At 40.7% G+C, this 24,483-nt stretch overlaps 2 protein-coding genes across 2 annotated transcripts in view; both read right to left on the minus strand.

Moving 5' to 3' along the window:
- Window positions 1-15,317, minus strand: part of LOC115150532 (ubiquitin carboxyl-terminal hydrolase 4) — a 36,541-nt gene extending 21,224 nt beyond the window's left edge. Inside the window, exons 1-6 of the mRNA XM_029693939.1 lie at window positions 15,142-15,317; window positions 5,882-6,009; window positions 5,568-5,698; window positions 5,367-5,493; window positions 5,100-5,245; window positions 2,123-2,184 (exon numbers count right to left, since the gene is read on the minus strand). Coding sequence (XP_029549799.1) covers window positions 2,123-2,184; window positions 5,100-5,245; window positions 5,367-5,493; window positions 5,568-5,698; window positions 5,882-6,009; window positions 15,142-15,287 — 740 coding nt within the window. The 5' untranslated portion in view covers window positions 15,288-15,317. The remainder of the gene's footprint in view (window positions 1-2,122; window positions 2,185-5,099; window positions 5,246-5,366; window positions 5,494-5,567; window positions 5,699-5,881; window positions 6,010-15,141) is intronic.
- Window positions 15,318-15,783: 466 nt separating this feature from the next.
- On the minus strand, window positions 15,784-19,653 carry LOC115150533 (ER membrane protein complex subunit 3). The gene is made up of 9 exons (XM_029693940.1): window positions 19,543-19,653; window positions 18,699-18,855; window positions 18,500-18,557; window positions 18,294-18,387; window positions 17,992-18,096; window positions 17,619-17,700; window positions 17,410-17,489; window positions 16,791-16,873; window positions 15,784-16,681 (listed from the first exon to the last, which is right to left on the minus strand). Exons 2-9 carry the CDS (start codon window positions 18,851-18,853, stop codon window positions 16,553-16,555), a joined length of 786 nt encoding a protein of 261 aa, XP_029549800.1. The 5' UTR covers window positions 18,854-18,855; window positions 19,543-19,653; the 3' UTR covers window positions 15,784-16,552.
- Between the last annotated feature and the right edge of the window lie 4,830 nt (window positions 19,654-24,483).

The following is a 24,483-nucleotide window of genomic DNA, read 5'->3' on the forward strand; positions in this document are numbered from 1 at the left end:
ATTTGATATATACTATTTTCTGCATTCAAACATTAGGGTTGGGTGGTATCCAGATTTTCATATTGTTTTTCTCTCATCCCAGGAATTACGGTATTACCGTTTTAGTACACAAGGCGGTGCCTGAAATGCTAAAAAGCCCATTGGATGTCTATTACCAGAATGCTAACAAAGTTAGCACAAAAGCTCATTTCTTTGGGGGCTGCTAGCTAAATATGCTTACAAGAGCAAACTAAAATAAACAAATGGCAAAGACAGGCAATCCAGCTCTGAATGTAATTTTGGACATTTACAAGCAAATGTGAACGAGAGAGATTGTGTGGGGGGAGCAGTCAGGCCGAGAACAGAGAGAAGAAAAAAAAACACAGAAAACCAAGATGGCAGCACCAGCTGTACAGTTAACCCATCCAAAAGGACATCGACTTCTGAAACACGGCAGAAAGCTAGCACAATTTGATGCCCCGTCACCTTATTAATTAAGTCACTTACTTTGATAACTAGCAAGTTAAACTTAAGGGAATTGTGTTTTTCCACGAGGGAAAAAATCTAAAGTGTATAAGAAATATATCGCTGCATTTTGTAAACATCTAAAATGCTTCTAATTGTAATTTCTGCTCAGCATCAGACACATTTTGTGCTTCCATTACACTTCTCCACTCAGATGAAAATTCAGAAATGGGCATTGTGTTAGCAGACAGTGCTCCTCTGACTGATGTGTTGTTTGGTGTAGTCAGCCTACTTTAATCTGTCAGCAAAACTTTAGGAAATGTAGTCCGCTACATTCTTTCTATGATAAAACATTGGAAATATGATGGTCATGCAAAGTTTTTGCAAAAAAGACCTTGCTTTTTCATTGTAAGCTCATGTACTTGGATGGCTGACAGCCAAATACTGTTGCGCTTCGGTTGTCATCTGATGAAAATGAAGCTATTATCTGCCAAATGTGTTGCACTAAAGTATTTTCTGCAAAGGAAAACTATAGCTGCACATCCCTGATTAGACTATTGAAGTAAATAAAACACTTTACTTTCTATATAAATAGCAACCTCTGTCAATACACAGCTGGACTCACCTGCTCCCACTTTTTCCCACTGTGCAATTTACAAACAAACATGACTGGCTCAACTGTTCTGGGGAACTATGGCAAGCTTCATGTAAATGTAAAATAATGTGACAGATAAAATAAAGAACATGATCTGCTTTATCTCCTAACATATTGCACAAGTTGACTACAGGTATTTACTTCAAAAAGTAGCTACAAATATTAACACTCCAAAGAAGAGTTTCAACGGTATTGAAAAACATCTCGTGGCTATTACCAAATACCCTGGTATACAGTATACCGCTCAAGCCTACCAGACAGAGAAAATAGTAAATGTGACAATTTTAGCCATTTTAGTCAACAAGTAGGGTTGCAAAGCTACCGGTAATTTACTAAAGTTACGGGAATCTTCTGTAATAAACAGAAAATCTATAAAAATCTATCATAATTTATACTTGGAAAAACTTTTTGAAAATGTATTCATATATAGTATTAATTTTTTTTGTCTGATATTTTCCATGAGTTTCTAGTAGACGGTTCAAGACGGTATCTAGTATGGTTCAAAAGAAAATAGCCTAATAATTAAAATATTAACAATGGCATTATTTTCAATAAACTCTGCAACTATTCACTTTTCACACCTGTCACCAGTTTGGGGCCAAAACATTGAAAACAAATACATACTGACATTGTAAAAACAGTATGTGTAAATTTTTTTAAAGGTTATTTCATGCTGAAACCCCCATATTAAAACACCAATGGGTTTCACTATGTTGATGGTTTATATTTAGGATAATGTTTACAGCTTTGTCATTCTATTCTTTTTTTATTTCAAAATCTTAATTATTTCTTACATTTTACATGTAATAGGCTAAAGATAATATTACAGACCCCTGTGATAATCTGAAGTACCCAAAATGGCCACTAGACGTCTTGTGCTAGATAACATAAAATCCTTGAAAGATAACAAAATTCTAGTAGTTTACTGATAAACTTCGAAAGATCCAGTAATATAGTGTCGCTTTGCAACCTTAGTCAAAGTCCTAGAATAGAGGATGGGTAACCATATAACGATAGACTTACTTTGGATGGGAGGCTTGTCTGGGCCACGTGCCGTCCTCGTTCTTGCATTCAATCACGAGCACCTGTGTGGGCATCACACCAGTGAGAGCCGTGCTGAACCCAGCTGATTTCAACAACTCTGTCATAACACACTTAAATATTAGAGTTAATCGCTGCTGGATAACATAACCAAGAGCAAAACAACCTCTTGATGCAATTTCAACTGTTGGGAGGGAAAAACTGATGCAGGGTTCGTACACAGTTGCAAGTCAAATTTAAGGACTTAAGTACTTTTTCAAGCACTAATATTAATTTCAAGGACCATCAATTTGTAATAGTTCCTATTATGCAATTGTTTCTAGTCGCCACCAGATGTCAGTATGTCGCCACAAACTCATGAAAAATGATAACAACTTACTATTAATCACTACCTTACAAGTTCTACTCAATAATACGTGTTTCACTACATACATGAGTGGTAAGTCAGTACTGATGAGGTTGTAATTTGAGTAGTGACGAGCAGAGTTTTGGGACATGCCTACGGGTGAACACATTTCCTATTCGCATTCCTACACAATTCCAGCTTAATGACTATTATATTTTCATTGGGAATTTGGGAAAATACTACATAATAGCAATGAAAAACCATCTTGCTTCAGACTGGTAGCTTTAATGTAGCCGGTCAGGAGAAGGGCGGGTGGGCTGTATGAGAAATGGCATGTGAACGGCCACCAGAACAGCAGGAGCACGGCTGCTGCTTGATAAAGCGGAATGTCGCGGGCGCCCTTTGAATGAGGCAAAAAAGCTCTGTAGAGAAAAAGTACAATGTCACAATGTAGAACTGGTGCCTACGCAAGATGCAGCGCTGTGTCATTCCACCTTCAGGGTCGATTCACCTATGCTCGCAAAGTCTGACGCATTTTTTGCACCTTACACGGTGTGGGTTGGCTGGGTCCAGTGATGTAGTGGTAAAAAAAAGGTGTAAACTATCCTGAACTAAAGTATAAAAAGCAACATGTAAAGTGTTTGTCCCATGTTTCATAAGCTGAAATAAAAGATTCCAGAAATATCCCATAGACGCCAAAGGCAGGATTGAATGTACATTTGACCGGCATTTTAGCGATGATGTGACATTTGGGGGCACGTAGTCAGTCAGTTATTTGCCTGCCTGACTGAGTGGCAGTGGAATGAGCCTGACAAGCAGAGAGTGAAAAACACCTGAGGAAATCTAATTTGGCAGTCTGCCTGGAAATGTATTCGTAAAACCAATACATTTTCCTAATATTTTTCAGATTAGATGATTTTCTGTTCTTCTCTCATTTTAATTCAAGTACTTTTAAAGTATCAAGGTATTCCAGTATTTTAATTTCAAAGTGCCAAATTCAAGTACTTTAACCTGTCTGGGCTAGGGGGCAGTATTTTCACAGCCGGATGAAAAACGTACCCAATTTAAACAGGTTACTACTCTGGCCCAGAAACTAGAATATGCATATTATTAGTAGATTTGGATAGAAAACACTCTGAAGTTTCTAAAACTGTTTGAATGGTGTCTGTGAGTATAACAGAACTCATATGGCAGGCAAAAAACTGAGAAAAAGTCAACCAGGAAGTGGAGGATCTGAGAATTGTAGTTCTTTCTAGTCCCTTTCGAAACCACAGTATCCGTGGGGTTACGTTGCACTTTCTAAGGCTTCCATTGGCTGTCTAAAGCCTTCAGAAAGTGGTTTGAGCATTCTCCTGTCACTGGGCAGAGTATAGGAGCTCAGTTTCTGAGTGGACTGCCTGGCAACAAAGGGATAGGACATGCGCCGTCACGCGAGCACGCTGTTCCTTCTTTTTCTCCTTGAATGAATACGCTATTGCCCGGTTGGAATATTATCGCAATTTTACGTTAAAAATACCATAAAGATTGATTTTAAACAGCGTTTGACATGCTTCTAAGTACGGTAATGGAACATTTTGACTTTGTCTCTGGTTCCGCGCTCGCGCGTTATGCCTTTGGTTAAGTGATCTGTATGCACGAACAAAACGGAGGTATTTGGACATAAATATGGATTATTTGGAACAAAACAACATTTGTGGAAGTAGCAGTCCTGGGAGTGCATTCTGACAAAGATCAGCAAAGGTAGGAGAATATTTCTAATACTAATTCTGAGTTTAGGTTGCCCCGAACTTGGCGGGTGTCTGTATAGCTCACCGTGATGGCTGAGCTATGTACTCAGAATATTGAAAAATTTGCTTTCTCCATAAAGCTATTTTAAAATCTGACACAGCGGTTGCATCCAGGGGTAGTCTATCTATAATTCTTTAAATAATTATTATATATTTTGTCAATGTTTATGATGAGTATTTTTGTAAATTGATGTGTACATTGACCGGGCGTTTTGGTGGGAATACATTTTCTGAACATCACGCGCCAATGTAAAATGCTGTTGGATATAAATATGAACTTTATCAAACAAAACATACATATATTGTGTAACATAATGTCCTAGGAGTGTCATCTGATGAAGATCGTCAAAGGTTAGTGCTTCATTTAGCTGTGTTTTGGGTTTTATTGACACATGTCTTTGCTTGGAAAATGGCTGTGTGATTATTTTTGTCTATGTATTCTCCTAACATAATCTAATGTTTTGCTTTCGCTGTAAAGCCTTTTTGAAATCGGACAATGTGGTTACATCAAGGAGAAGTGTATCTTTAAAATGCTGTAAAATAGTTGTATGTTTGAGAAAGTTGAATTATGACGTTGTTTTTGAATTTGCCGCCCTGATATTTCACTGCTAGCGTCCCACCTAGCCCATAGAAGTTAAGCACCTCAAGCGAACCCTGTTAATGAGATTATAAGTGACGACACCACTGCAGCTTCCCCTCAAAAATATTCACGTGTGCGGTGTGTCTAATGAAGAAAGTGCCAGTGGGCAAAGGGTCTAGTTCTAGCTGTGTGTGTCCTAGTAGTGAGTGAGCGGATTTAGGTGTTGGGGTGGAGACAGTACTCTACCTGGCCCTGGAAGAGACCAGCATCCTGTACGGTGCTGTCTGGCTTGTTCAGCTGCTCGTACGTGTTGCTCATGTACTTGTTCCACAGTCGAGTCTCCTTCCCCGTTGGGATCTCAAATAGTGACCGCATCTCCTTCTCTATGGTGTCTGGACAGGGCACACACAATATTTAGTTAATTAAAAGTCAGAAGTGGCTGAAGATGATACATATCTAGTTAGTTCACACGTCAGTTTGCTCTCTGGCTCATAGTACAGTGTTCTCTCTCACCTATAGTGTCAGCTTTGCTGAAATGACGTGTGACCACATTGTCCATGTTGTCATTCTCACACAAGTTCAGCTCCAACAGATAGACCTCCACTTTACAGTGCTTGACAAACATGCCGTGTTCAACCACCTAGACAAAAAGAGCAAGGTTAAAGAGAGAGACTAAAGCAAAAGGGTGAAAATATACATTTTAAATGGCATCACCTTTCTGACGATGGGACGCTGGCCCTCAAGGCAACCATACCAGCTGACAAACTTGTTCCACGCCTCAGTGGGCACAAGGACATAGTCCAGCTCATCTATAAGGTGTTCCTTCAGGATCTGGGTCTCATGGTCTAAGGAGAAAGAGAGTGTCAAGGTAAGTTTATGACATCAAGTATTTAGAGTGCTCGTTTATAACTAGTTTTGCACTTATTAGAATCATGCTCACAGCAGAGACAAAAGAAAACACACAGGCCTACACACAGATTAAAATACAATGTGACAGTTTGTGGAAGTGAATATGATGCCTGCATTACCTGAGAACAGGCCAGAGTTGTCAACAGGGCCGGGATAGAGACTGTGCTCTCCAACATTGTACATATCCCAACTGTCAAATCCCACATATTTCTTCCACTGCTTGAACCACCGACTATCAATCAGAAACCTGCAAAAAGAAGTGCTACTGTATTGGGTGGAATGATAACTTGCAGGATAAAATGTATATCACATAACGGTAAAAGAAATGTTTTATATAAACTTGCCTTGCATGCAGACAACCTGTGCCACTAGTTTCTAAATTATGTCTAACAATTGCTAGGTTTCAATCCAATTGGCTACAGATTATCAAGTGAATATTCCAAAATCTGCATAAAAACAATATGCGCATTTTTAAACCAGAGATGTTTCCATCAAATTGACTTCTTGCAGATAAGTCTGTGAATGATGACGTAGTGCATATAAAAATACATTTTGCGGTTAAATTCCCATGTACCAAATAAAAAAAATATCACAGAATTAAAAAAAATAAAAACATTTTAAGGAAACATTCAACAATTTCAAAGATTTTACTGAGTTACAGTTCATATGAGGAAATCAGTCAATTGAAATAAATGTATTAGGCCCTAAGCTATGGATTTCGCATGACTGGGAATATAGATACACTGTATTCGGAAAGTACTCAGACGCCTTCACTTTTACTACATTGTTACGCAACAGTCTTAAAATGGATTAAATCATGTTTTTCCTCAATCTACACACAATATCCCATAACGACAAAGCGAAAATAGATTTAGACGTACGTTTTTTTTAAACAGAAACACTGTATTTCCATAATTATTCAGACCCTTTGTTAGGAGACTTGAAATTGAGCTCCGGTGTGTCCTGTTCCCATTGATCATCCGTGAGAAGAAGTATCTACAACTTGATTGGCGTCCACCGCCGGTCAATTCAATTAATTGGTCATGTTTTGGAAAAGCTCACCCCAGTCTATTTATGGTCCCACAGTTGACAGTGCATGACAGAGCAAAAACCAAGCCACGAGGCCAAAGGAATTGTCCACGTTGCTCCAAGACACGATTGTGTTGAGGCACAGATCTGGGGAAGGGCACAAAAAAATGTCTGCAGCATTGAAGGTCCCCAAACCACAGTGGCCTCCATCATTCTTAAATGGAAGAAGTTAGGAACCTAGAATCTTCCTAGAGCTGGCCGCCCGGCCAAACTGAGCAATCGTGGGAGAAGGGCCTTGGTCAGGGAGGTGACCAAGAACCTGATGGTCACTGACAAAGCTCCAGAGTTCCTCTGTGGAGATAGGAGAACCTTCCAGAAGGACAACCATCTCTGCAGCACTCCACCAAATCAGGCCTTTACGGTAGTGGCCAGACGGAAGCCACTCCTCAGCCACCCCCGCTTGGAGTTTGCCAAAAGGCACCTAAAGGACTCTTAGACCATGAAAAACAAGATTCTCTGGTCTGATAAAACCAAGATTGAACTCCTTGGCCTGAATGCCAAGCGTCACGTCTGGAGGAAACCAGGCACCGCTCATCACCTGGCCAATACCATCCCGACGGTGACGCATGGTGGTGGCAGTATCATGCTGTGGGGATGTTTTTCAGCGGGGACTGGGAGACGAGTCAGGATCGAGGGAAAGATGAACGGAGCAAAGTACAGAGAGATCCTTGACAAAAACCTGCTACAGAGCACTCAGGACCTCAGGCTGGGGCAAAGGTTCACCTTCCAACAGGACATTGACCCTAAGCATACAGCCAAGACAACGCAGGAGTGGCTTTGGGACAAGTCTCTGAATGTCCCAGCCAGAGCCCGGACTTGAACCAGATCGAACATCTCTGGAGAGACCTGAAAGATAGGAAACCAGACCTCCACTACGATGATCCTCCACACTGGGGCTCCACAAGGGTGCGTGCTCAGCCCCCTCCTGTACGCCCTGTACTCCAATGACTGCGTGGCCAAGCACGCCACCAACTCAATCATCAAGTTCGCAGACTACACAATAGTAAGTAGTAGGCTTGATGACCAACAATGACAGCATATAGGAAGGTGGTGAGGGCTCTTGGAGCGTGGTGCCAGGTAAATAACCTCTCACTCAACTAGAGGTCGACCGATTATGATTTTTCAACGCCGATACCGATACAGATTATTGGAGGGCCCAAAAACCCCAAAAGGGCCGATACCGATTATTCGGCCGATTTTCCCCCCATTTTATTTATTTATTTGTAATAATGACAATTACAACAATACTGAATGAACACTTACTTTAACTTAATATAATACATCAATAAAATCAATTTAGCCTCAAATAAATAATGAAACATGTTCAATTTGGTTTAAATAATGCAAAAACAAAGTGTTGGAGAAAAAAGTAAAAGTGCAATATGTGCCATGTAAAAAAGCTAACGTTTAAGTTCCTTGCTCAGAACATGAGAACATATGAAAGCTGGTGGTTCCTTTTAACATGAGTCTTCAATATTCCCAGGTAAGATGTTTTAGGTTGTAGTTATTATAGGACTATTTCTCTCTATAGGATTTGTATTTCATATACCTTTGACTATTGGATGTTCTTATAGGCACTTTACTTTTGCCAGTGTAACAGTGTAGCTTCCGTCCCTCTCCTCGCTCCTACCTGGGCTCGAACCAGGAACACATCGACAACAGCCACCCTTCGAAGCAGCTTTACCCATGTAGAGGAAGGGAAAAAACTACTCCAAGTCTCAGAGCGAGTGACGTTTGAAACGCTATTAGCGCGCACCCAGCTAACTAGCAAGCCATTTCACATGGGTTACACCAGCCTAATCTCGGGAGTTGACAGGCTTGAAGTCATAAACAGCGCAATGCATTGCAAAGGGCTGCTGGCAAAACGCACAAAAGTGCTATTTTGAATGAATGCTTACGAGCCTGCTGCTGCCTACCATCGCTCAGTCAGACTGCTCTATCAAATCATAGACTTAATTCTAATATAATAACACACAGAAATACAAGCCTTAGGTCATTAATATGGTCGAATCCGGAAACTATCATCTCGAAAACAAAACGTTATTCCTGTTACATTGCACAACCTTCAATGTTATGTCATAATTACGTAAAATTTTGGCCAATTAGTTTGCAACGAGCCAGGCGGCCCAAAATGTTGCATATACCCTCACTGCGTGCAATGAACGCAAAATGACACAATTTCACCTGGTTAATATTGCCTGCTAACCTGGATTTCTTTTAGCTAAATATGCAGGTTTAAAAATATATACTTCGTGTATTGATTTTAAGAAAGGCATTGATGTTTATGGTTAGGTACAGTCGTGCAACGATTGTGCTTTTTTCGCAAATGCGCTTTTGTTAAATCATCCCCGTTTGGCGAAGTCGGCTGTCTTTGTTAGGAAGAAATAGTCTTCACAGTTCGCAACGAGCCAGGCGGCCCAAACTGCTGCATATACCCTGACTCTGTTTGCAAGAGAAGTGACACATTTTTCCTAGTTAAAAGAAATTAATGTTAGCAGGCAATATTAACTAAATATGCAGGTTTAAAAATATATACTTGTGTATTGATTTTAAGAAAGGCATTGGTGTTTATGGTTGGAGCAACGTGTACCTAAGCGATTATATGCAACGCAGGACAGGCTAGATAAACTAGTAATATCATCAACCATGTGTAGTTAACTAGTGATTATGATTGATTGATTGTTTTTTATAAGATAAGTTTAATGCTAGCTAGCAACTTACCTTAGCTTCTTACTGCATCCGCGTAACCATGTGGAGTGTAATGTAAAGCAGGTGGTTAGAGCGTTGGACTAGTTAACCGTAAGGTTGCAAGATTGAATCCCTGAGCTGACAAGGTAAAAGTCTGTCGTTCTGCCCCTGAACAAGGCAGTTAACCCACCGTTCCTAGGCCGTCATTGAAAATAAGAATGTGTTCTTAACTGACTTAATTACAAAAATAATCAAAATCGGCGTCCAAAAATACTGATTTCCGATTGTTATGAAAACTTGAAATCGGCCCTAATTAATTGGCCATTCCGATTAATCGGTCGACCTCTACACTCAACGTCAACAAATCAAAGGAGATGATCGTGGATCTTCAGGAAACAGCAGAGGGAGCACCCCCCTATCTACATCAACGGGACTGCAGTGGAGAAGGTGGAAAGCTTCAAGTTCCTCGGCATACACATCACTGACAAACTGAAACAGTCCACCCACACAGACAGTGTGGTGAAGGCGCAACAGAGCCTCTTCAACCTCAGGAGGCTGAAAAGAAAATGGTTTGTCACCTAAAACCCTCACCAACTTTTACAGACGCACAGAGGGTGGTGTGGTATGCCCAACGCATCACGGGGGGCAAACTACCTGCCCTCCAGGACACCTACAGCACCCGATGTCACAGGAAGGCCAAAAAGATCATCAAGGACAACAACCACCCGATCCACTGCCTGTTCATCCCATTATCATCCAGAAGGTGAGGTCAGTACAGGTGCATCAAAGCTGGAAGCGAGAGACTGAAAAACAGCTTCCAACTCAAGGTCATTAGACTGTTAAAATAGCCATCACTAGCACAGAGGCTGCTGCATATATATATATATATATATATATATAAAAAGTCTATGTCACTGGCCACTTTAATAAATGGAACATTAGTCACTTTAATGTTTGCATATTTTGCATTACTCATCTCGTATGTATTTACTGTATTCTATTCTATTGTGTCTATGCCGCTCTGATAATGCTCATCCACATATTTTATATATTCTTAATTCCATTCCTTTACTTAAATGTGTGTGTATTGGGTATATGTTGTGAAATTGTTAGATATTACTCGTTAGATAATACAGCACTGTTAGAGCTAGAAACACTAGCATTTCGCTACACCCGTAAAATCATCTGCTAAACTTGTGTATGTGACCAATAAAATTTGATTTGAAAATAGCTGTGCAGCGAAGCTCCTCATCCAACCTGACAGAGCTTGAGGAACTGCAGAGAAGAATGGGAGAAACTCCCCAAATACAGGTGTGCGTCATACCCAAGAAGACTTGAGGCTGTAATCACTGCCAAAGATGCTTCACTGAGTAAATGGTCTGAATACTTTTGTAAATGTGATTTCAGTTTATTTAATACATTTGGCAAATTTTCTAAAAACCTGTTTTGCTTTGTCATTATGGGGTAGTGTGTGTAGATAAAGAAAAAAATGATTTAATCTATTTTAGAATAAGGCTATAACGTAACAAAATGTGTTAAAGGTGAAGGGGTCTGAATACTTTCCGAATGCACTGTATGCATCGGTTGGTCAGATACCGTCAAGGTATTTCTGTGCATTCAAATTGTCATCGATAAAATGCAATTGTGTTTTTGTCCGTAGCGTATGCCTGCCCATACCATAACTCCACCGCCACCATGGGGCACTCTGTTCACAACGTTGACATCAGCAAACTGCTCGCCCACATGAAGCCATACGTGTGGTCTGTGGTTGAGGCCGGTTGGACGTACTGCCAAATTCTTTAAAACGACGTTGGAGGCGGCTTATGGTAGAGAAATTACATTCAATCCCGACAACAGCTCTGGTGGACATCCCTGCAGTCAACATGCCAATTGCACACTCCCTCTCAACTTGCCACATCTGTGGCATTGTTTTATTGTCCCCAGCACAAGGGGCACCTGTGTAATGATCATGCTGTTTAATCAGCTTCTTGATATGCCACACCTGTCAGGTGGATGGATTATCTTGGCAAATGAGAGATGCTCACTAACAGGGATGTAAACAAATTTGTGCACAACATGAGAGAAGCTTTTTGTGCGTATAGAACATTTCTGAGTTATTTTATTTCAGCTCATGAAACCAAATATGTTGAGTTTATATTTTTGTTCAGTGTAGTTAAAATGGGTTTCCATCGCATTTTCAACTCCGATGGTTTTCTCACAAAAAATGTTGCTTTATATAGCGAGTGTGCCCACTCTGGTATTGGCACATGCGCTCTAGCCAACAGCTCTTTGTGCGTGCCAATGGCTAAAACTCACGTAAAGCCTACATGAGACTTTTATTGACAAAAGAGCAAGATGTTTTCTTTCTTCAAACGGCAGAAAAGCATCATGTCACCAGAATAAGACCGTCAATATTTATTGGAAAGGAGCATCAAGCTCTACACGTTGCACTTTCACCACCCTGAAGTTGATCATAACTTATTTCATCTTACTGGGAGGACCACACGTCATCGTGTGACTCAAAGTTTACTTCGATATGAATGTTATGTCAATATTTGTGCATTAAAAAAACCTTTACACCAAAATTTCTTGCATCATTGATTTTACTGACACAAAAAGGATGCCACCTTGTCTAGCGTATTTAGTTTTTTCGGCATTTGGAAAGTTTACCAAAAAACGTTATTTTTCCATCAGGCCCGTCATGACATTTATCCGACATGTACTTTACTTGCATAAAAAGGTTGAATGGAAACCTGGTTAGTATTCATCTGTCAACATATTATGCAATTCCAAAACAAACTGTCTTGCGCTCTAAGTCACATTCACATAAAGTAACAGTGAGCTAGGATGTCTTTAATCTCATCTCAAGTAAGAATCCCTTCCAACGCATAAGCTTGTTAGCAGGATTACACATGGTCCAAAGTCCAGGCAAGGGACACTATTTCTAAAGAACCCTTATTAGAATTGAGAACTTAGTGATTAAATTAGCTAGGTGTACTTTAAATGAGACACATGGTAATGCAACTAAAGCCTTTACAATGCCCATCTCAGCTGTGTTTAAAATGAGGTCAGGAGTCAGCATACTAGGCTCTGTTTACACAGCCAGGCCAATTTTGATCTTTTGTGCAATTATTGACAAAACCCCAGATCTGTTTGGTCAAAAGACCAATTGGCGGCAAAAAAAAAATCAGAATTGGGCTGCCTGTGTAAATGCAGCCATAGTCTGTCAGATATCAGCTGGGCAGCTATGGGCTAGGTGCATTTAGCAACGCGGTATATTTACATACACTAGCGTTGCTTTCAATTGTATTGGGTTGCACAAAGACATCCAATGGGAAGCCAGAAGTTAAATTGAATTCCATTTCAATTTACTGTGCCAGCGGGCAGAAGAGTTGTTCATTATAATGGGGGAATTTCAGACAAAATATCTAAAGGATCGTATTAACAGATTTTCCAAATGTGGGTCTGTTGACTCTGCTTACCTCATGTCAAAATTAAAGTCCTGCACGTGCATCATAGGAATACAAAAAAGGAACAACTTGTGGGGGACTTATTTTTTACATGTTTTTATATTTAACTAGGCAAGTCAGTTAAGAACAAATTCTTATTTACAATGATGGCCTACGCCGGACGATGCTGGGCCAATTGTGTGCCAACCTATGGGACTCCCAATCACGGCCAGATGTGATGCAGCCTGGATTCAAAACAGGTACTGCAGTGTCTAAGACCACTGTGCCACTTGGGAGCTCATGAGGTAAGCAGAGGGAGTGGGTCTACAACACACCAACGTCTGGAAAGTATGTTTATGAATACCATCCTTTAGATATTTTGCCTCAAATTCCCAACAATCCTGCCCACCGGCACAGTAAGTTGAAATGGAGTTGTATTTAACTTCTCGCTTCCCACTAACTGTTTTTGTGCAACCCAATACAGTTTAAACCAATGCTAGTGTATGTAAATACAGTGACTTTAGAAAGTATTCATATACTTACACATTTTGTGTTACAAAATGGATGAAATCGTTTTTTGGGGTTTTCACCCATCTACACACAATACCCCATAATCAAAGTAAAAACATGTTTTTAAAAATTTATGCAAATGTATTGAAAATTAAATACATAAATCTCATTTGTATTAGTATTCACTACGTAGAGTATTCAATACTTTGTCGAAGCAACTTTAGTGGCGATTAGAGCTGAGAGTCTTTTAGGGTATCCAGTTCAAATGGCAAAGCATTAGCTAGCATGTAAAATAGCTAACTAATTAACTTTAGTTCGCAGTCACTCGTTATCACATTGAACAGGGGCTTTTTGACTACTATATTTTGACTACTATATTAAAACCACTATTATTCAACTCAGAATGAGTCCATGCAACATATGATGCAATTTGTTAATTACAATTTTACCATAACAAAGGAGTAGAATACTTTATTCATTCATGACATTTCAGCTTTTCATTTTGTATTATTATTTTTAAATTCTACAAACAAAATTTCACTGACATCATTGGGTGTTGTGTAGATCAATGAGACAAAATCTAAATGTAATCAATTTTAAACTCAGGCTGTAACAACAGGCTGTAACAACAAAATGTGGGAAACGTAAAGGGGTGTGAATACTTTCTGAAGGCACTGTACACCTGCGTTGCTAAAAACATCTACCCAGCTGACATTACCCTGTTTAGAAAGACTCGGAGGCCAAAACAATCGAAGTTGTCTGTAGCCTTGCCCCAAAAGCATATCAAACTTGCCATCGATCCCAACTAAAACGATTGCTTACTTAGCTAAATTCACAACATGTGTATTTAGGTTATTTAGATGTATGTACCATAACAAACACAACGTTATGACCCGGCAGCTTGCTGTCTCATGACAACGTGTTCAGGGATTCAGTGTTTAATAGTCGCATGTACTGGTAGTGCCTGTCTGGTTAGCCTAGCTCTACTGAGCCCACATTGGTTGTTTCCCGTCCCTTGTTGTTCAGTATGGATATGGCTAGTTAAAGTTAAAACCTTGCAAAGATCTTAACTGGAAACCTGTGGCCTTGGCAACTGAACATCTGAGAGGGCCAGTCGCTGGGTGTTATCCAGTTTCAATGACAAAGCATTAGCTAGCTTGTAAAATAGCTAACGTTAGCTAGATAACATTACTTCGCAGTCACTCGTTATCGCATTGAACAGGGGCCTTTTGACTACACCTCGTCATGTCGTAACTAGTTAGCCGGCTAGCAAGCTAATGTGAGTAGACAGAGTTAACTTGCGCAATGCCTTCGCTTGGATAGCTTGCCGGCTAGCTAACCTTAGTTATTAACTAAGTACAACTAGCTAACTAGCTTGCACTAGCTACAGTAACTATCGGGTGAGAAGAAACGTTAATTTGTTAATGTTTGTCACATGTCTACTCTGGCCCAACTAACTCCACAAATCAAACGATTTCCCGTTCAATGCAATAGGAACCGGTTTACCTGTCTCTGACAGGCCTATGCTACTCGCTAGCTAGCTGGCTAACGTTAGTTCCCATGAACTGAAAAGTAGCTAGCCTAGCTAACATTACCGTAGCTATTGTCTAGCTGCTAAAGTTACATTCAAAACACTTCCTTACCACTCGTCGCTCTTTCGTAGAGTTGTTTTGAGAAGTGTTCCGATACTCTGTTTTTGACTCTCGGTTGAAGGTGTCGGTATTTGAGCGGCTACAGACTCGGGGTCTGCCGCGCTACCCGACTCGGGTCCGCCTCCCTCCGCCATCATGCAGTGAGTGAGCCGGAGTCGTGAACGCGCAGTAGAAGAACCGCGGATGCACGAGCACCACAATGTTGGTGAGACTTGCTGTTTCCGTGATCTGGGGGAGGTCATCACTAGTTACCACAGCCACAAAGTCATTAACCCCCCTATTTTCGAAATTAATTTTCTTAAAATTCATATTTAAACCTAACCCTAACCAATTTTGACTTTGTGGCTGTGATATCTAGTAGAAACCGCAGAAAGTTGCTGGAGCTCGACGGTAGAGGGCTCCACTAAAGTAGCAGCAACTTCTTAATGTATTGTAACCATCTGTAATTATTATCATCAACTTGGTAGGCAAATACTTTGCTTCCAATTTTCTTAGATTAAAAGTTCACGACAGTCAGATAGCTAAATGATGCCTTCAGTGTTTGCTGTCATCAGAAAGGTGCCAAGCCGTTGCCATGACAACTGGGTTCCGTGTGTCTCTTTGCAATTAAGAGGGAATAAAACTCCACTGCGATTTAGTCAAAACAGTCTTTATACAAAAGCACAAGGGAAATGTTAAAAATAAATTGGAGAAATAAATATTAAAAATAACACATTGCATAAAACTATCACAAACAGTAGTTTTCCAGCACCCAATGTCTAGATTTGCCTCATGTCAGCCATGACAGGATGCTGCACACAAACTCAAAGAGGAATGATAAAAGATTGTTAACTGGAATTTAATCATCAGCAATGACCATGTTTGTTGTTTTTACTTCAATGCCTAGTTGTCTTATGTTGCTAAGAGCCAACTCTTACAAATGAGTTGAGTTACTAATAATATTAAAACCTTTTTTTCTTCTTTTTTTTTAACGACAAGCTCACAAATAACCAACAAGTATGACCAAACAATTGGCAGATAGGTAGAATCAGACTACAAGGTCAAACATAATTCAAAGTGGTGATACAACACGTTTTCATTCACCTTTTAAATGTTTTGTTTTTGACAATACATTATTTCTAAGTTTTTCCATTACTATTATCCTTTTTTTGTAATGAGTTTTACATAGCTGACACTGAATCTTCCAAATAGTTAAAAGTATTAATTGAACTTGGTACTATAATGTTTTCTATTAATTAATCTACTGTTAATCTCAAATTAAAGTTAAATGGACAATGATGGCACTGAAATTAATGTAGACATCATTCTCTATGTCATTTCCTATAAAAACTCAAAGTCAGCCACTTTAAGTAAAACTAAAATGTTGTCCAGTGGCAGGTTCCCTGCAGTAATGAACTGGCAATCAGAAGATACCCGTTGGTAACTCCTTACTGAACATTCCATCCAGATCCAGTTCCCTACTCATCAACTCCTCCTCAATATTCTCCAGTGCCCACTGGTGGTCAGTTAGCTCAAGTGCTTCCCATTCTGCCTAAAAAGGGGAAATAAACATCTGTCTGTCAGATGATTCTGCTGGGACCTGTAGGAATTTAATTCACCATGGAGAGTAAGTCAATGTTATCAAGAGTAGACAACTCTACCTTGAAGGCTTTGTTGGTGTCTGCAGGCATGGCCATGGCAGCACCACTCATCTGCTCCTGCATGATCCTGGACTGGTCTGCACCTGCATGTGTCACATTACACCAGCATCAACACTCTTGTTATTTCATATCACTTTAGAGTGACAAAACCAGGACTGTGAAGAATTGGAGGCCTGCCACTTCAACATAGTTGACATTATGGAATCATGTTCCATTTATAACCAGCCTTGCTGCTGACATGACACTGAATGGTTGCAAACATGCCTATTATCAAATCAAGGCAAGACAGCTTGCCTACTAGCAGTCGCAATTCTCCAAATGATTTGTTGTTGCCTCAAATCAGGTCAATGACCTTCTGTCTATTGCTTTTGATAACAAATACTGCTGTAAGTATTTAAGTATTTGATTCTGTAAACTATGATTCCACTTCTTTTTTTTTTTTAAATGCATGAAATGAAAATGAAATGTATGTATTCACTACTGTAAGTCGCTCTGGATAAGAGCGTCTGCTAAATGACAAATGTAAATGTAAAATGTCACATATAGTTTACAGAAACACATGCATCAATAACCTTTGCAGGAAAAACTAAACTGAATTATGAAGTTGGATGAAAATTACCATTATCTTGTCCTAGAATTAAGGAGTACATGCTTCGCAGCCCAAACACGTTCAGGAAATACCACGACGCTGAGCTCACCCTTAAAACATAAATGAGGATGGGGTTATACTTCATCAATACTTACACTAGCAAAAGGACTGAGGCAATATTACCATATTAACTTCACGGAACTCAGATAATTTAACAAGTATGTATTTCCTCAACTAACCAGGATGCATCAAGTGAGAGTAGCTCGATTCCTTGTTGCAACATGGGCTTGAAGCGCAGGGTGAGAGGAAAAGGAACCTTGGCTGTGAGGAACAAGAAAATAGTTAGAGAACATTGTAAGTTTGGCAATTTACATAAAACCACAGTCTGTGCAAATGTTGAATAAACTGCTTATAGCAAAGAAACTAACTTAATTATATACTACTGTTATTTATAGGTTATTTCTATGTAATAACAATTTTACCATGCAATTTCTTAGTAAATACCTGGTAATTTCTGTACCATAAAATAAAGTTGATATCGAAGCTCTCTAGTGACAATCATCATCCAAACAACGCAGTCTCAGTGCAGTGAGCGAGGAGGATGTTACTTACTTGTGACAAACCCTGAGAAGGTCCAGTTAATCCAGCCTCCGATGAGGATCATGGGAAGAACATTGGTCACGTTGCCCTTCATCATGTCTGTCAGCATGCTGGGGTCTGGACAAAGAAACAGTTAGTGTAGCTTTACAGAGTACAATCGCAAACAAACTGAGTTGTAATTGGTGCGCTATTAGAAATAATATGCTCCATATCATGTGTCAGGGTTTAATAGAGATACACGGCCCAATACCTGCCTATCATGGTATGAGAATAGGATTTTATGAGAAGGAATGATGTGATTCTCTTATGCTCACCTGTCATTGGGGAGGGAGGAACAACCTTTCTTTTGGTATTTTTGAAGAATCCATCTTCTTGATTATTGAAGTAAAACTTCCTCATCAAAAATGACTGAAGTAAAAGAGAGAATTCTCAAAGTCTGAGTGCAACTAGCCTACACTTAAAAAAAACTTGAAGAGTCAAACAGTGCAAGTCAGTGTTTTATGGTCAACATTGATCTCACCTGTTTTGGAATGTACTTCCCATTCTCTCTGAGAATTCTGCTCCTGATGAGAACCTGGCTGAATATTGGAGAGGAATATGTCAAAAACAAACTTACAGTAAGACATTTCTACTTTAACCCTACCCTACTGAAATACGTTTTTATAAACGGTCAATGCACAGACCATCTAGGCAGGGCTACATGCTTACAATACCCTTACCTGTCTGATACCTGCTCTAATGTCAGCTTTTTGTCACTCTGAAGCAAAATGGAGACATAATGTCGAATCACCCCAACAAGAAAAGTGATGAAGACAATGGGCAAGACCACCCAAAGTCTGATATTGGAATCCAGCAGAAGCTCCGGCTCAGCCATATCTAGCAAGGTGATAAGACAGAGAACATGTGTAAGAGCAGGTTTCATAGGAATAACTTCTGATATGACAAAATCTTGAAAATGGAAGTAAGTTAATATCAGCACTATGTTTCGAGAGAACTGGGCCCGGTTTCCCAACGACGAACTTAGCCTTTTCTTAAGATACTTTTGGGAAACCGGGCCCTGGTGAATGCATTGCACAAGCATTTTGGCGTCTAACAAACTGGACAGTGCAGCAATATACTCCTGTTTCCCAAAGTTGCTAACGTTAGCTAGCTAGCGAACAAAGAATCGCATATTTTAGCTTACTAACTGATTCACTGGCACCACCATGTTAGCTAGCTACTACGAACTAACGTTAGCTAGTTACAGTAGCTAGATCAAATACCTGCCAGAACGTTACTGTCCATTTGGTCGTATAGCAAGCTACTTGTGAATGCACAACTAGCCAGCTAACTATATAACTTATACTGTTAACATGTACCATCTTGGGATTCTTGCCAATTGCCAAAAACAGAGAATAACAGTACTTTAGCTAGCTAGAAGAGCTGGCTGACAAGCTAGCTATCTAGCTACTACTGACTGTTAGCTAGCTGAATGAGTAGGTTGAAGGATGCTATAGCTAGCTAATAATACACGATTCAACCGATTAGGAAACAAAACGCTGCCGTGTTTGATGTTTATCTTACCGAATGTAGCTATTTCGTTTGGCAAAGACGTGTGTCGTGGTTACATATCTCGGGCGTTGCTATGCTAATTAAAGTACTGTCTATAGTCCGGCACAGTGGACGCGTCATAATACCCATAAAACCTAGCGGTAAAACCCGAAAATGGTTCCAATCGTTTTTCCACCATTCATTTTTCCGTAGGGTATTTTAGAACTACCTCATGCAAGGTCTGTGTTTCGTGTAGGTTTACCCAGACGTGACGTTTTGATAACCGTGCAAATCTATATGGGACATGGTAACTTTTATCAATATATTCTCCTATAATTAACCCTAAAAAATGTACCGCTAATTAACCGCTAATGTGACTTTCATATAGAACTCTCTGTGAATGTGGGAGCAATGTGGAGGTTAAGTCTTGTTATTGTGAGGGGGAACATAGTGCAACATTTAGTGGATGCCACGTGCAGAGAGAGGCTCAGAGATACATCATGACTGATTCTATATCGTATGCAAGGGATGTAAAAAAAGATTGGTGGAGCTACAGTGTGGAATGATGGCGCTTCCATGGCTGCTCCTGTACTAAGCGGACTTAATGTCCGTGCTGGGGCTTCTGCTGGTCCTTGCATGGTTTCGAGACCTGTTCAGAAGTCTTGCGCTCATGAAGGTGCTGAGACAAAGGATACTTTAATAGTGAATAAAGTTAACTTCGTAGCTTTCATTGTAAAGGTTAACATGACTTGGGTTGTGGAAAGCATAAATTCCAGGTTGAAGGTTATTGGGGATACAGCCAAATAGTTATTGGGGGTAACAGATGTTACTGTTGAAATGGTTGTGGACATGCTGAGTAATCCCAAGGGTGGGTTGTTTCAGCATGATATAAAGTTTAATGGGTTGGGGGGCTTGGGATGTTTCATTTTTTTTGGGGGGGGGGGGGGATTTATTAGTAGGGATTTATTTAAAATGTATTTATATAGCCCTTCTTACATCAGCTGATATCTCAAAGTGCTGTACAGAAACCCAGCCTAAAACCCAAAACAGCAAGCAATGCAGGTGTAGAAGCACGGTGGCTAGGAAAAACTCCCTAGAAAGGCCAAAACCTAGGAAGAAACCTAGAGAGGAACCAGGCTATGAGGGGTGGCCAGTCCTCTTCTGGCTGTGCCGGGTGGAGATTATAACAGCACATGGCCAAGATGTTCAAATGTTCATAAATGACCAGCATGGTCAAATAATAATAATCATAGTAGTTGTCGAGGGTGCAACAAGTCAGTAACACAAGAGTAAGTGTCAGTTGGATTTTTCATAGCCGATCTTTGAGAGTATCTCTACCTCTCCTGCTGTCTCTAGAGAGTTGAAAACAACAGGTCTGGGACAGCAGGTCTGGGACAGGTAGCACGTCCGGTGAACAGGTCAGGGTTCCATAGCTGCAGGCAGAAAGGCAATGCTACCAAGTACTAATTGAGTGTATGTAAACGTCTGACCCACTGGGAATGTGATGAAAGAAATATAAGCTAAAATAAATCATTCTCTCTAATATTATTCTGACATTTCACATTCTTAAAATAAAGTGGTGATCCTAACTGACCTTAGACAGGGAATTTTTACTAGAATTAAATGTCAGGAATTGTGAAAAACTGAGTTGAAATGTATTTGGCTAAGGTGTATGTAAACTTCCGACTTCAACTGTACATACCCCAACCAGAAGCCATGGATTACAGGAAGCATCCGCACTGAGCTAAAGGCTAGAGCTGCCGCTTTCAAGGAGTGGGACTCTAACCTGGAAGCTTATAAGAAATCCCGCTATGCCCTCCGACGAACCATCAAACAGGCAGAGCACCAATACAGGACGAAGATCGAGTTGTACTACACTGGTTCAGACGCTCGTTGGATGTGGCAAGGCCTGCAAACCATTACAGACTACAAAGGGAAGCACAGCCGAAAGCTGCCCAGTGACAAGAGCCTACCAGACGAGCTAAACTACTTCTATGCTCGCTACGAGGCAAATAACACTGGTCCAAGAGGCTTCTAAACAGCTTCTACCCCCAAGCCATAAGACTCTTGAACATCTAGTCAAATGGATACCCAGACTATTTGCATTGCCCCCACACCACTGCCACTCTCTGTTGTCATCTATGCATGGTCACTTTGATGACTCTACCTACAAATACATACTACCTCAACTGGCCGTTGACCCCGCACATTGACTCTGTACCGGTACCCCCCCTTGTATATATTGTTATTTTTTGCTGCTGCTCTTGTTACTTTTATCTCTTATTTCATCCATAATTTTGGAAACTGCACTGTTGGTTAGGGGCTCGTAAGTTAGCATTTCACTGTAAGGTGTACACCTGTTGTATTCGGCGCATGTGACTAATACAATTTGACTTGATTTAAATGATGCGTTGAATGCACCATTTACCAAGGCAGAGATGATAGGGCAATAGGGAAAGATGAGGTGTGCTATGTTATGTTGGCCCATCTTAGTGATGAGGCACAGGATAAGGTATTGGTGTTGTACAACAGAGTGTGGGAGAAGGGGAAACTACCAGGTTAGCTGGAAGGTGGCAGTAGTGGTACCAATCCGGAAGCCAGGGAAGGACCCAATGAGGCAAACAAGCTATCGGCCAATAGCTTTAACATTACTGTATGTAAGGTTATGGAAAGTATGATTACAGAAAGGCTAGGTGGGGGCTAGTATCGCCACATCAGAGTGGGTTCAGGAAGGGGAGGGGAACTATGGACCCAGTGCTCTGATTAGATGCAGAGGTCAGGAAGGCTCAGTGAACAAGGAGACTGTTGTAGCTGTCTTTTTTGATGTAGAGAAGGCGTATGATATGATGTGGAAGGAGGGGTTGTTAATCAAGCTTGATATTATGGCAGTAGCAGGAAGAACGTACAACTGGATAAAGGATTTCCTGTTTGGAATGTCTGTCCAGGTGAGATTGGGGAAGTCTCTATAAGGCAGCTACCTGGTGGATAAAGGTACACCGCAGGGGAGCGCGATTAGTTCTTTGTTGTTCTCAATCATGATCAATGATGTTTACTGTCAGGTACGGCCGGATGTTAGGAGGTTGTTATTTTCAGAAGATGGGGCCTTATGAAAGAGGGGAAAAAAATGTGCCATACATAGTCAGGAAGGTACAGGAAGCAATTGATGAGGTAGAGCGGTGGGCATTAATGTGGGGATTCAGGTTCTCTGTAGCGAAAACTCAGACAGTGTTCTTTACCAGGAGGAGTTCAAGTTCCCTTCAAGTTCCTTGGGGTGTACTTTGACACTAGGCTGACCTGGGCAGAACACACAGAGTGGTGGGAAAGTGTAAGAAGGTGCTAAATGTGATGCGCTGTCTGATGGGTGTTCCTTATTGAGGAACGTGTATCTTGTACTGATCCGATCTGTAATAGACTATGGCAGTATAACCTCATTGGAAAGGTTAGGTGTCATACAGGGGAAAGGACTCAGAATATGTAGTGTGGCATTTCAGACCTCCCCAGTGTCTGCATTACAGGTGGAAATGAGGGATATGCCACTGCAGATTAGGAGACAGCAGTTGACAATGACTGACTAGGCAAGTCAGTTAAGAACAAATTCTTATTTACAATGACAGCCTACCCCAGACAACACTGAGCCAATTGTCCCTATGGGACTCCCAATCACGGGCAGTTGTGATACAGCCTGGATTTGAACCAGGGATTGTAATGACACCTCTTGCACTGAAATGCAGTGCCTTAGACTGCTGCGCCACTCAGGACCCCAAGACATGGGGTGTCTCATCCTGTGAAAGGGATTTTACAGGCATGCTGGAAACATGAGCGAGGACAGAACACAAGCTTCGGGAGGGTGTGTAATATCCAGGCGAAGGAGATGGAACTGTATGGAAGGGAGTTTAGTCCAACAGTAGCTATTCCTGTAAACCCACCGTGGCTACTCTCGCCTCCAGTATTTGATCTCGAAGTGTTGGAGAGATTACGGGAAAGATAGGGAGGGAGTTGATCCATCTGATTTGTTTAATAGACGCCTGGATACTGTATCAGGATTTTGTGGCCATTTGCAAAGATGTTTCAAAAGATCCAAGAACAGGACATACTGGATCAACATTTGTAGTGCAGGAATGTGGGATGGCAGTCAGGAAACGTATTACAGATCATCTGTCTATATATACGGCAGAGCTGATGGCCATACTATTTGCCTTGCAGGGGGTGGGGGAAGTAAAGCCAGAGTAGTTATTTGCTCTGATTCATGTGCATTGTTGATGATTCTGCAGTCCTTTAGCTCAAATAGCAGACAAGACCTGCTTTATGATGTACTACAAACCCATGGCAGGATTAGACAGATGGGTATACGGATAGGATTTACTTGGGTCCTAGCCCATGTGGGGGTGGAGGGGAATGCGGCAGTTGATGTACTGGCTAAACAAGCACTTAGTAGTGGGGATGTTGATGTTGTAGCTTCAATTAGCAAGACAGAGGCAAAAAGTCATATGGACAGTCATGGTGCAGAGATGGCAGGAGCAGTGGAATAGAGATACTAAGGGCAGGCATTTATTTCAAGTACAGAGGAAAGACAGGAAAGATTGCAGGAAGGGACAAGATTAAGGGTGGGACACAAACGGTTAAATAATACTTTAAATGTGATAAGAAAGCATCCAATAGAAAAGTGTAATTATTGCCAGGAAACAGACAGTGGAGCATGTATTGATAGTGTGGGCAGTAATAGGGAAATAGAGGCATAGATCTAATATGAAGGGGATACATGACATTCGTTTAAAGAGTATATTGTGTAGAACGTCATTAGATAGTCTCAAATAGTTTGTTATATTTTAAGAGAAACGGGGCAGGCAGGTAGGATTTAGTTTCTCCCCGTCTCTGGCCCAACCTCCAATACAGTAGGCAGCGATAATGCACCATAAAGTTGGATGCTGATAAATCCCCCCAAAGAAGTAGTTCACTTTTCAGGGAACTGTCGCT

The sequence above is a fragment of the Salmo trutta genome, chromosome 16 (genome assembly GCF_901001165.1).
Source record: "Salmo trutta chromosome 16, fSalTru1.1, whole genome shotgun sequence".
NCBI classification, from domain to species: domain Eukaryota; kingdom Metazoa; phylum Chordata; class Actinopteri; order Salmoniformes; family Salmonidae; genus Salmo; species Salmo trutta.

Coding starts and splice junctions, on each gene's coding strand:
- LOC115150533 (XM_029693940.1), bottom strand. CDS start 18,853: ATGGCTGAGCCGGAGCTTCTGCTGGATTCCAATATCAGACTTTGGGTG. Junction 18,388..18,499: donor GGAAGTACATTCCAAAACAG/GTGAGATCAATG, acceptor CTTTTACTTCAG/TCATTTTTGATGAGGAAGTT. Junction 16,874..17,409: donor AATTCTAGGACAAGATAATG/GTAATTTTCATC, acceptor TGACACATGCAG/GTGCAGACCAGTCCAGGATC.